At 36.4% G+C, this 12,698-nt stretch overlaps 1 protein-coding gene across 3 annotated transcripts in view; it reads left to right on the plus strand.

The window, feature by feature from the left end:
* The window catches only part of SMOC2 (SPARC related modular calcium binding 2), a 137,742-nt gene that overhangs the window by 61,135 nt on the left and 63,909 nt on the right, over positions 1-12,698 (plus strand). For all 3 annotated transcript variants that reach the window (XM_058020508.1, XM_058020509.1, XM_058020511.1), the window contains exons 5-7: positions 5,010-5,057; positions 9,007-9,057; positions 9,820-9,894. In XM_058020508.1, the coding sequence (XP_057876491.1) occupies positions 5,010-5,057; positions 9,007-9,057; positions 9,820-9,894 (174 nt within the window). The remainder of the gene's footprint in view (positions 1-5,009; positions 5,058-9,006; positions 9,058-9,819; positions 9,895-12,698) is intronic.

Here is a 12,698-nt window from a genome sequence, read left to right on the forward strand (position 1 = left end):
TGTAACGCAAACTTCAGTGGGTCATCTGAAACTGTGTAGATATATTCCTGTTTCAACTAGTATTACAGAGATGCCATTTTTGCCAATACTGTTGTCCCTTGTTAGTCCAATACACTTTGTCTTGCTAGCCTTGATGCAGGAATTGCCTTGCTATTTCTGATATGCGGGCAGATCTCCTGCAGTGGTGGCATCCTGACACCAGCGTGTTTCTTTATTCTCACTGCTTCTTTGTATTCTGCAGGCTGAGTGCTGTAGGTGTTTCAAAGTCGTTTATACAAATTTCTAAGCTTGCTTGTACCATACCTTTTTCTCCCAAGACCACTTTTGCTATCTTTTTCCTTTAGAGGAAAATTTGTACAGACAATTAAGATGCTTTTCTAATGATTTTCTTACAGGTATTGTGCTACTATAGAATGTATGAAAATTTTTTGCTTTAATGAAAATATTCAGTTAATTTTCAGTTCTAGGTTAGTTCTTCAGCAACTTCAGATAAGGTTCAAATACATTTCTAATCAACTGTGCTGTTCTGCAATTACTGGATAATTTCTTGCCTTAAATTTTCCCCCAGTGGAACTACCTTTGATGAATGCCCAGAAATAATAAAGAAGAAAATGGCAGTCTGGAAGAACTTGAATTTCAATAGTGGAAATACAGAGCAAAATTTAGGATGGGCACTTAGGAGTTTGGTTTAGGAATTCCAACCCCTATCCATGTTTCCCATTTACTGTGTGACACTGGATATGCAAAACAACCTCTACATTTCCTTAACTGTCGAGGTTGGTTAGCTGAATAACACGGTGTTTCCTAAAGTTATCTCAGGTCCAAAAAGTGTCCCATATCTATTTTTTGTGTATCAACAACAGTTGCCTGTGCCATTTTTTTGCTCATTGACTTGTTCTTGTTGCTCTTATTTAAGCTGCCTTTTGTGCAAGAGACATAAGATATGGAAGGATGAAGGTCATAAGCAGCATTAAAAAATGCGGGACTTTCCAACTGTTTTATGTAAACCTTTGCTTTAATTACTATACCTTTATCTGAAAGAAGCTCTTCTTCCATACTTTTCAGTTTTTCCCACATCAACATTTGGTACTGCTAAGACACACATGATAAATCTCAAAATACTGTTCCACTCCATGAAAATAGTCTTCACTATTGCAGGAGCAATAGCGAGAGGGACAGTAAATCAAACACATTCCCATGGTGGCATTAAAAAGAAAGCTCCTTAAAAATGATTAATGTCTCCCAGTACTTTCACTAAAGGGCACCAGACATAAAAAAAGGACATTTTTACAACTCTCCATCTCTGTTATCAGATCTGCAGGGAACTACAGAAATTCCTTAGGCAGGGAGTCCTGAGAAATGGGGCAGAAGTTGAGAAGCAGGTGTTATATTATTGGAAGATACAGTCTTTGCCTAATGTAGGGGGTTTAGGCCCCATTAAATATGCTGGGCTGCTGCCAGTGAGACTGCAAAGGTATGGAGATATATTTTGTTCTTCTGTGAAGTAGTTTTGCTCCCTTTTTGATTAAGATGGCATGATCATCTTTTATGGCCAAAATAAAAGTAACTAGCTTTAGAAATTCAGAACTCCTCCAGTATAGTATTGTGATCAGATAACATGATGGAAAAATATATTCAGGAAGGCAACAAACTTTTAAAGTTTCCATTAAATTGTTTTCATTACCTGGAGAAAAATATCCGTCCTTGAACCATCTAGATATTTAGTCCTCATACATAGTTCTTTGCCTGTATAGACAGAGTCAGACACGTTTACCTTTCCTGATATCAGCATTCAGTGATTATATATCAAATATTCTCTTGTAGGAGATCAGAAATAATTATCTAAACTGGCTAACAATAGGCTTTCACCTTTTTTTTAATAGCCCAGTCCCATATGATCAGAATGATAGGAGATGAATATGCTAAAATCAAAAACCACAAAACTCACATCGCATTCCCTGGAAGATTTATTGTGCCTCAGATGCAGTTAGAGTGAAATTGGATAGAATTGTGGGGTTTGCAATAAACTAAGGCATGAATATGTCTGCTTAAAAAAAAAAATATCAGAATAATAAATAGATAGATGGCTAAGCAAGGGTACAAGCTTGAATGTAATGCTGCTGAATCTAATATCCCTCCTTGTCCTCCATCATTCCATAAGGATATTTATTTATGTGCTGATTTGGTTGCTTACAGTGTACTGAAAACTTGGAAGCCAGTTGCATTGCCTGACTTTTAGATAAGTTATAAGTTGGTTTTGTTTCCTGCCTAGCTGAAAATGTGGGGATTCATCTTAATATTGAAGACACAATTTCCTAAAAACTTGCAAATGCAACTTCCTATCATCACTTCAGCTAGAAGTGCTTCTACCTTAAATATATTCAGGAAATTGTAGAAAAAAGATACAAACTCAATAAATCCTAACCTCAAATTTGGAGACAACAAGAAAAGTTTATGCTGCCTAAATTGAAAATTTCAGGTGGAACTATATTAAGGGCACAGGTTTTCTTTTATATGAAATTCTGTGAATATTATAATTGACTTCTTAAGACTATAAAAAAAATTAATGTTAGCCCAGTAAACCTAATTTTCATAGAATCCATCCAATTTCTTATTGAAATTAGATTAGGTATGATAATGTTAGCTTTTAGTACTAGTTAATGCCATTCTCCTCCTCCATCCATTTTCCTAATTTTTTCATGAAAATTTAGGGTAAAAAAAATAAAATTCAATTCTCTCAGACTTTAGTCATTTTCACCGATTCTCATATAGATGAAGTAATGTGAATGCATCTGGAAAGTTTTTTCTGCTTTTAGTTTAAGATGTGTGATATTATATAAATTTCTCCAATGTGTTAAATTACTTATGTCTAAACTGAGTTCAATTTGTACTAATAGTTCTAATGTAATAGAGAGACAGCACTGGTGCCAAACTGGAGCAGCGTGAGTATCAGTAGCAGTTCATCATACACATTGCCCCTGCTGAGACATCATTTCTACTCACAAATGAAAAGCCTGTTTAAAATGCTTGTGTGACTGAGAGTCGGGCCTAAAGTATCTGGGTTTGCAAGGAAATTATAATTATAAGTTTGTGAACCAAAACGAAATTCAGAAACTACAGAGTTAATAGTAGCTGGATGAAATTTGAGGAAAGATTGGATCACTAGTATTTGGTGCAATTAGAAAAACCTGCAATTTTGTGTGTAGTACTTCCGAACACTGGAACATTTTATTTGAGTTTGAACTGAGCCTTTTATCAAATGCAAGCCAAGCACCAAAAACTCAGATCTTCTGGCTTCAGCATAAATATAAAGTCTGCCTCCTTTTCAGAGTGAGCAGCATGGATTAGTATTGGAGCCCATTTAGAACAAGCTATCCCAAACACCCTTGGAGATACAATTCCCACAGTGATGTGACTTTCTTTTTCTTGCCTCAATTAATACTGATGCATCACTAAGTTTATTCAATTTCTGGTGACTCAAACATTATATAGTGAAAATACATTAAAATACACTATTGCCATAAAAGGAAACAAGTCTAAACAAGAACATTTTAATGTGAATATATAAAGCTGTAATTTGGACATATAAAACTGTATTAAGAGCTGAATCCATCAGAAGGTTACTGTCTTGGCTACAATGCCATGTATTCTTTTATGGAGGCTTTAAAATCAGCAGGGCTGATTTGTAATTTTAGGCATCTCCCCTCTGGCAAACTCCTTGTCTAAACTTCCTGCAGAAGTAACCATCAGTTCAGCATGGTAAGCAAGGCCTGTGATTTAGTGAGTTCTCTTATTTAAATTGTCCTTTTAGAACACAAGTATTGTGCTACAAGGTTTGGGTTTCCTTTATTTTTTTTTTAAACACAGTGATCGTAGATATTCCAATAGCTTAATAAATTAAGAAAATTAAGGCAGATAAATTATTTCACACACATACAAGCATCTGTCAGATGTGTCAGATGAGTGTTTTTTTGGTGTTTTTCTTTTAATTATAGCAAGTGTGTTGTGTAAGAAGAGACTGGAAAGATTTCATTTTTTTAAGATTTGATCACTCCATGTGGTTCTTCAGAGAGAAAAATATCACTTTTAAAGGTGATTCTCAATGCAGCAGAGATAGATAAATTATTAAAAAGTGTCTAGTAATTAAAATAATAAAATTGGAAATGGCACATAAGCAAGAAATAAGAAAGGATTTCTATTTTAAACCCTAAGGACAAGTGCCCCCTTGAAAACTACGAAGAAAATTAGTGGATTCTCCATTACTAGATGGCTTGAAAGCAAGGCTGGGTTCTGTGTTGGGTTGGAGTCCAGGCTGGTAGAACAAGCTGTGAAAACCCATCTCTTGTAATGTTCTTGACTCCCTTCTCACCCCTACTGTCTCTTCTCCCATGGACCACAGCTCTGGGGATGAGCTCAGGCTCAGGCTCAGACTCAGGATAGGGCTCTGTGTTCCCCCCAGGACACAAACGCTTTGCCACACCAGCATAGGGTTTCCACAAGGTTTTGTGTGAGGCCTTTAAAGCAGAAAAGGACAGTTTTTAATCTGATCCAGGCCTGGTCCAGAGGCTGAAAAAGCCCCTCAGAGCGTCTGATGTGTGAGGGCACAACTGAGCAGAGGGAGAGAGCTGCCCTGTACGAGGGACAGCAAGGGAGTGGCTCTGGGGTGATGCTCCTTCCTGCAGAACCTGTCCTTGCTGGGGCACTGGGGAAGGGAAAGGGTCATCCTGCAGCACATGAGCATGTTCTTGGACTTGTGTCTATGTAGTGTTTAATGCTGCCTCTTTCTCAAGTCTTGTGTTGGACAAGAAATGGAGTCTGGCAGTGTATGGATTGTGCACAAATGCAGAGGTCAGGCAAAGCTAAAACCTTTGGATTGCAAAGGAAGAATTTGCTGATATTTATTGCTGTAATATACAAAAATGAATCATTACAGTAGAACTGTGTTTCTTAGATGGCATATTAGAAGTGAAAATAATATTTTTCTGGTTAAATCCTTTTTCCAATTGTAGGTTCAGTGAGTGAGAAGCTGCCACAACGAGAAGGAGCAGGCAAAGCAGGTAAATATCTTAGTTGACCTTTAAATAGAAGCTAAAATAGCTGTGGGAGACACTACTATGGTTTTCCATATATTTAAATTATCAATATAAATTTATGATGCATTTTAGCTGCATATGTAATATAAATGCATGCATGTTATCAATTTTATATTTGCGTTGCAGATATTTAGTAAACTTATAAGTATAAATATATATATATGTATGCATAGACACTATGTTTTTCTAGTCTCAACAACTTCTCTTCCCAATTCCATACTCTGAAATATTTTCCCATACTTTTTGCTTTTTCTGGAGGACAGATTATTCTGTCTGTTTGATAAAGACAACATTCTTCAGTCCCAAAATCTTGGGAACTGGATTTCTCACTTTATTTCCATAGCAATCAGTGCTTGAGTCATCTTGGACCCCGCACTTTATATTGAGATTAATTCATCTGATGGCTTATAATTATGGCCAGAAGGTTTTTGTTGTTTGATATAGGTCATGATGTATATCTTTTTGGCAGAACAAAATCTGATGTGAAAATGATATAGTTCGTAGACTAAAATGAATGAGATGTCTATGCTCTAAACAAAATCAAAGTTTACACTCTCCAAACACTTGAAAGAATTCTAGATTCAGCTGAAAACAACATACTGGATATTTCCATCAGTTACACTGCATAAATTAATTTTAAAGAAGTTACTCACTTTTGTCCTAATGTTAATACCTCTCTGTTTGATGCATAGTAAATATAATTCAATTTGTTTTACAGATGCTTTTGCAGCATTGCAATAAACCTAACATTTAAATAAACTATAATGGTGTTAGGCTAAAAGAATCATTACTTCTTTAAGGCTAATAATTACAAAGTACTGAAAAATTGGTCCTTCATGCATTTCCAGACAAATTGTGGGTTTTACTAACTTTAGGTTGCCCATTTTCTTCCAGTCTGGACTTTCATTTTCAGCTTTGAATGGAATGAACTATCCCATGTATAAAACTTGACTGGTATCCTTTATTTTTGTTTGTGGCTGTGATGGCTGAACTACTAAACCCTGAACAAACAGTCATAGAACAAGGAAATTAACACAGTTTATCAAATCTCCCTTCTTACCACGTATATTTGTGTCTTAAGTGACATGATTGCATTTTACTCATGCCTGGTTTTTGTTCTCCAGCACAAGCCTGCAACATTAAAGGCTTCTGACCTGGTTCCCAGGTGGTCCCTGCTTCTTCTCAAATGCTGCTGTCTTCCTCTCCTCACCCTTCTTCCAGATGAATACTGCCTTATGCTTTAAATAAAGTAGTGTTGTCAGAGACATCCCAAATTCTTTAGGGACTCCCACAGAGTAGGGACCAGAATCATACACTGATGTGAGTTAAGGAGCTGTGCTTCAGCTTCACAGACAGTGTGGTAAAACATATTTTGTAGCTCAGCTTGCAAGGGCAGAGTAGTATTTTTTTGCAACAACCGTAACACTCCCTGCTCCTCTTTCCTCCACGTGTTCCTGTGGAGTAACAAAGGGTGTCTGCCCATATTGTGGCCCAGCAAGCTTAGACTGGTTCCTGGGGTTCTCAGTGCTCCAGAGGACGTGCTTCAGACCTTCAAGGTGTGGTCTCGAGGATTCTCCTCAAGAGACAGCATAGATTTGAGACAGCCCCCCCTTCCAAGATATCTCATAGATATGGAGCTGGTGAGCCATATCTGTTGTACTTGTGCACCTTGCTTTCTCTGGGTGTTCCAATACTGAAAGAAAACTTCCAGCTGCAGATATTGGAGATCAGGGGCTCTGTTAGCATGTTTGTAAATTTAAACATTAAACTGAACAGAAATTAAGCTTAAAATTTATTCCCTTAAGTATGTTCTCTGGCTCCACAGTTCTTTCCTCTATCCAAGAAAATATTTATACTCTGAAAAGCACAGGTGTCAGAGTTGGGATCGCATCCCTTTTTTTGATTCTTAACTGACTGCAGGACTGTGTTCTTGAACTCTGACAGCAAGCAGAATTTAAACAGGTTTATGTTTAAATACACAGACTAGTGTGAATGTGCCAGCGAGGAAGAATTGTGCAATTAGTCTGTGAGATATCTAATTCATATCAGTCATTGAACATATGTTGTATTACAACAACAGCAACACCAAAACTGTTTTAAATGCTTCTTTAACAAAGTTCAGGAGCCTGAATTTGATTGGGCCGATTATCACTGAGTTGCAGCATTATGCTGAATTTCAGGTAATTGCATAAGATTAAATGTGTCACAAACTGAAATTGTGTACCAAAAGATGATTAGAAAAGTGTCATTTAAATGCAGACCCGGTTTCTGGCTTGGTTCTGGGTAATATCTGCCTACCGTAAGTTGCTTTCTGAAATAGTGGGTTTCCTGAATCACGTACTGATTGATGATCTAAAGATGTGTCTTGACTTTCAGTACAGCAGGATGCTTGATGGCCTCTCTGAAATTAATCAATGGTCTTATTCCACCACCCAGAGGACACCACAGAAATGCCAGCAAAACTAATGAGGAGTGACAATCTTTCATAGTATTGGAGCAAAGAATCCTGCCATTGTGTGGACACGAAGAATGAGCACTCTTAAAATAAATCTCCTTATGCCTTGGTTAGATCATTTTGCATTGAAAATAACCTCCCGCTGCTGCTCCTTTGGTTTTGTATAAAGATCACTATTCCATGGCTAGAAATTTGGTTTTACCTGCTATCCATATATAGCTTGGTGTCTGTATTTGCTGTCACCTAGACTGTGACCCTTAGAGGCAAAGGTCAGTGACCCCAAATCTTTTGCATGATTTAAAGGCAACACAGAATTAAAACTACTCCAAGCACTGACGGTGATAGCAAAGAGAGCAGGAGACTCTTGGAATTGCACTAGCAGAAAGGAAAGGAAAGAGATAGTGTGTTAGCCTAAAAGCTGCTGCTTCCTTTTACCCAGGTAAGGCTACACGCCAGAAGCAGTTTCTCAGTTACCTTTGATTCTGTCTTCCATGAAAATGCCAAGAAAACAATCTGGAAACTATTTTGGTCTGACATCCACTTGTGAAACTGCAAGAAATGGTCATAAAACCATTGCACGGAAGATGCTGTTTACTGCAGTACACCTTGGTCTTGGAGTTAGCTCCATGCCACAGGAAAATATGACTGGAAAATATGTACTAGCATGGTCTCCTGAGTCATATTTACCCCACATCTGCAATAGTTTTAAATAACAAAAACATAATAAAGTAAAGATGGGTCTTTGGTGCCACTCTGTTTAGCAAAAGCTTGTTTAAATAGTTTTTTTTGTTTAATTTTTCTTTTCCAGCACTACGTCCACAGTGTTTTACTGAACCTAAAATGACTCACATCTTCTTGTCATTTCTGTAATTTTCCCTTCCTCATTTCTTGCAGTAATGGTTGCTAGTGGGTGGATGGAGAATACTAACCAGAGGATAACAGTTGTGCAAACAATACTCTGGTTATATAATCTGTGAATCTTACTTGTAAATCAACTTGAATACATCCTGCTGTACTTAAAATTCCCTTTGATTTTAAGGTCTCTGCAGCCACTCATTCCTTCCAGACTGTTTTTGCTTTTGCAGGTCTCACTTCTTCTATACATTTATCTAATTATTTTCTTTAGAAATGCTCATTTTTCAGTTATAATCTTTAGGTATCAGTGTGCAGCATTAGAAGTGAAGAATTACACTCCAGAGAGCAACCTGATCACTTCATGCATCACCAAAGAACTTGCAATAAATTCATCATCCATAACCTCAAACCCCTTTCCATTTATAAAACATAATCTTTACATTTAATATATCTATGCTGTGTACTGCCTATGAAGAATGTTTAAATTATTGTTTACTGGCCGGGGCTATGTGCAAATCATTATTTTCAATCATGTATGTACACTTATTTAGCTTACTCTCATAATTGTAGTCTCCTTGCAAATCTTTTCCATTCTGAATTCAGATGATGCCTCAGCTCCTGCGCTGGAGACTCAGCCTCAAGGTGATGAAGAAGGTGAGCGAATTTAACAGTGTGGTATTAAACTGTGCAGTTATGGACTGTATTCCACAACATAAAATGCCATCCTAGGAGTGTCTACAACTACTGGGGAGGTTGCAAGAAAGTGCAAACATCTGTTCTTTTTTTAGGAACAGGAAAGACAACAAACACAATGTATGATAGTCTGGAGATGAGACTTTACCTGTGGAGACCAACATGAGCAATTTTAGTTGTCATGACTGAGGGCAGACACAGGTTTTAAACTTGAGCCAAAGTGCAGATTAAAACTCTATGTTCAAATAAACAAGTCAGAAGGTAACTTCTATCCTCAGCATAATGACTAGTAATATCACTGTTGAGGCTGATGTTTTGTGAGGCTTATTTGCCTCTGGAGAAATTAATTGCCATTAAAGAAGCAATAATAGTCCTATGTTGTGGCTGCCTTATCATTCACCGCTAATCTTGCAGAATTGGGTCTGCAGCCATTATATGTTTTGGGTCCAGAGTAGGACATTTTCATTTTAATTAAAAATAATTTTCATCTAAAAGTATTTATTGAACTTTTAGATTGAAAAATCTTCTGTATGAATAGGAAAGGAAAGGGCTATTCATGCCTTTGCGTGAATAATAATCTTTACTGCCCTAATAAAAACCAATGTGGCCCTTTTTTTTAAGGTCTATGTTTCTTTAAACTTAGCTCCTATTCAGTTGCTAATAACTTTTTAAAATGTTAACATTTATAAAGTGTTTTCTGTTGCCTTTTTTTTGTTCTTCTAGATATAGCTTCTCGTTATCCTACCTTATGGACTGAGCAAGTAAAGAGTAGACAGAACAAAACCAATAAAAGCTCAGGTAAGAAACTTAGGTCATCCTTACTCTGCAAAGTGCCTGTGAAGGTGTACATGAACCATTTTAATAACCATCATGCTTCCACTCTCGTTGTATGATAGTGCTTTAATGATTTGCAATAGTGATGATTTACTAAGCTCATGCATCATACATTCCTTTATGGAGGAGTACTTTTGGCCAGGCTTTATTTGGCTAAAATGATATTAGTCCACTAAAGTCTCTGGTTCATATCTATTTGCATCTGTTTAGAGGGTCAGACATTTATTTTTACATTCTTTTTAATTATCTTCCTCTTTGTTATCTGCTTATTTTTGGGTGATATGCATCAAGAAGGTGCTTGTAAAACGACAGTGTGGATTACTGTTGTTTGGTGGTGAATCTTAGAAAGCAAACCTGAAAAGAAGCAAACTCTCATCAGAAGCCAGTTTTCAGTGAGCAGGAATTGGAAAGACAGTGTTACCTGCTTTTTACTACATTAGTCACCTGCTGTTTACAAACTGATCACTAGTTTGATGTGAATTAGTTATGTTGCTTTTTAAAAAATAAATGTGAAATTCTTGCTTTACTTATTTTCATCACTGTTTAGAATTGAGCTTTTTAAACCTGGACTAGGAATGTCAGGTGAATGTCCTAAGACTGAATTCTCTATAGTATTCAGATAAATTCAGTGCTTTGGTAGATGATAAATTTTGGTGCCTTTCTCATTGCTTCTTCCTTTCAGTGGCATAAACTTTAGAGAATCTTCATAGTTTCTATTTCTGTGCAAAAACGTATAGTTTGAAAGGAAACAATAATGATATAGGCTATGATTCAGTAAATCATTCCAAACCACATTTCAAATCCAGTATGCTTTACATTAAGTACTGTGCTTAAGTATTTTACTGAATTGAGGCCAAAAGCATTTAGAAAAGATGAACAATCATCATAAGAAAGAACGCAAGACGCTAAAAGGTTGAAAGATTCCTTTATATAAGCTATTTTTAACACCAGTGCAATAATTATTAATCATTTTTCTCTCCTTGATTTTCCAGTAGGCACTTAAGGGAAGGACCTTAAACAGTGTAGACAAGAGTTTGAAGCAAATACTTTTCATGCTGGAGATTTAATTTTTCATTTCTTTAGTCAGCGTAGGCAAGAACAGAATTCCTTTGGGATTTCTGTAGCATAAAATATGTCTGTAGAAATTTGTCACTTAGGAGTGTTTGTTTAATTTTTACAGTGCTAGAGACTAAAGCAAGACTTCTTAAGTTTGCAGTGTAGCTGCCAAAGCTTCAACACACACACAAACCCATATACACACACAAGTGCACACACAAAGACAAAATAAAAAAGGTGGGTTTATTTCTGGGAACTGGTAACTTCTAGTGCATCTAAAAACACATTTCCTAGAGAAGAGGAATCAGAAGCATAGTTTACCTCTGTTGAGACTCCTAGCCCATTATTAAAAGCATGATTGTCTTAGATTTGCTAACAGGACTTGCTCACAATGGTGATGCCATACCCAGGCTAGCAGAATTACTTCAGGAGATACTGTGAAGCAAACCTTTCTGTAATTTGTAGCTGTATCTGATGTGCCAGATTGACATAATCAATCAAGGTGAATCCAGGTGCTAAAAACAGTGTCCTCACTGCTTGTTGTTTGCAGGTTTTTAAGGTCTTGAAAAATAAAAAGAGAGTAAGATTTTTTCCCTTATTACCTCTCAGAGTGGCACCAAGGCTTTTGGGAACATCTACAGAGAATCAATTTTGGACTGTTTTGTGTACTGAGCAGGAAAGAACTTGCCACGGAATCCAGTAGATTGTAAACTTGCCATCTTCCCACTTCCAGGCTTCAATATAAAGGATAACTATAGATGTCTTCTTCACTCAGTTAGCTTAGTAAACTCTGATTCGGACTTGATCATATAAACATCAGAAAGCTTATTGAAAAGTATTTGTCTGAGGAAAATGAGGAAAATTTATCTCTGCATAGGAACTGTGTTTATAAAACAAAACACAAAGCCAAATTTATTCATAATGGGCTAAATTTTCCTTTTTTATTCTATAGTAATCCTAGTGCTGTCAGAGAAATTCTTGAGGTGCAAATAACACTATCATCTAGCCTTGCCTATAGAACATCACTAAAAAAAGACAAAATTAAAATTTCAGGCAAGATACTTATATCCTATTTACCGACTTACTATTTTAGTCTATACTGCTTTCTTCTTGCTAGTTTCTACTTGAATATATGTTCTAATGTATCACGATCAACATGTGATCTACAAACTTGTCTTGAGCTGAGAAATCAATCTCCTTAGGAAAATGGTTTTGTAAGTTAAGGTCACAAATTAATACATTAAACTTGTTTTAATTAATACATTAAATTTGTTTCAACCATGAAGTGGTTTGCTTTTACTATTCTGCAAATGACCTGCCAGTTACAATTAGTTGGTAAAATCAGCATAACTTATTTTAGGTTTTGAAAGATAGAAAATAATGGCTCAGGAAATTCTAGTTTATATTAGTTCTCCAGTGCATTCATTTGACTGAATGAGCCTAAATTAATTTAGCACAGAGTGATGGCATTTGCAAGACTCACAGATGCAAGGCATGAAACTAGTGGATTATATATCCATGTTCTATAATGCCTTCTAGTGTATGTTCTTTTTGTTGGCTCAGAGAAATAGGTCTTTGCCTTCACTTAAGGCATTTGTGGAGTGGTATTTAACCTATTAGTTTTTGAAAACAAAATTTTACTCCTGGAGAAAATGCCATCAACACTGGATTATGTTACAATAGCTCTGTTTAGAGTGGCTGTTTTGAGTAGA

This window comes from Melospiza georgiana, chromosome 3 (assembly GCF_028018845.1).
Source record: "Melospiza georgiana isolate bMelGeo1 chromosome 3, bMelGeo1.pri, whole genome shotgun sequence".
In the NCBI taxonomy this organism is placed as follows: Eukaryota; Metazoa; Chordata; class Aves; order Passeriformes; family Passerellidae; genus Melospiza; species Melospiza georgiana.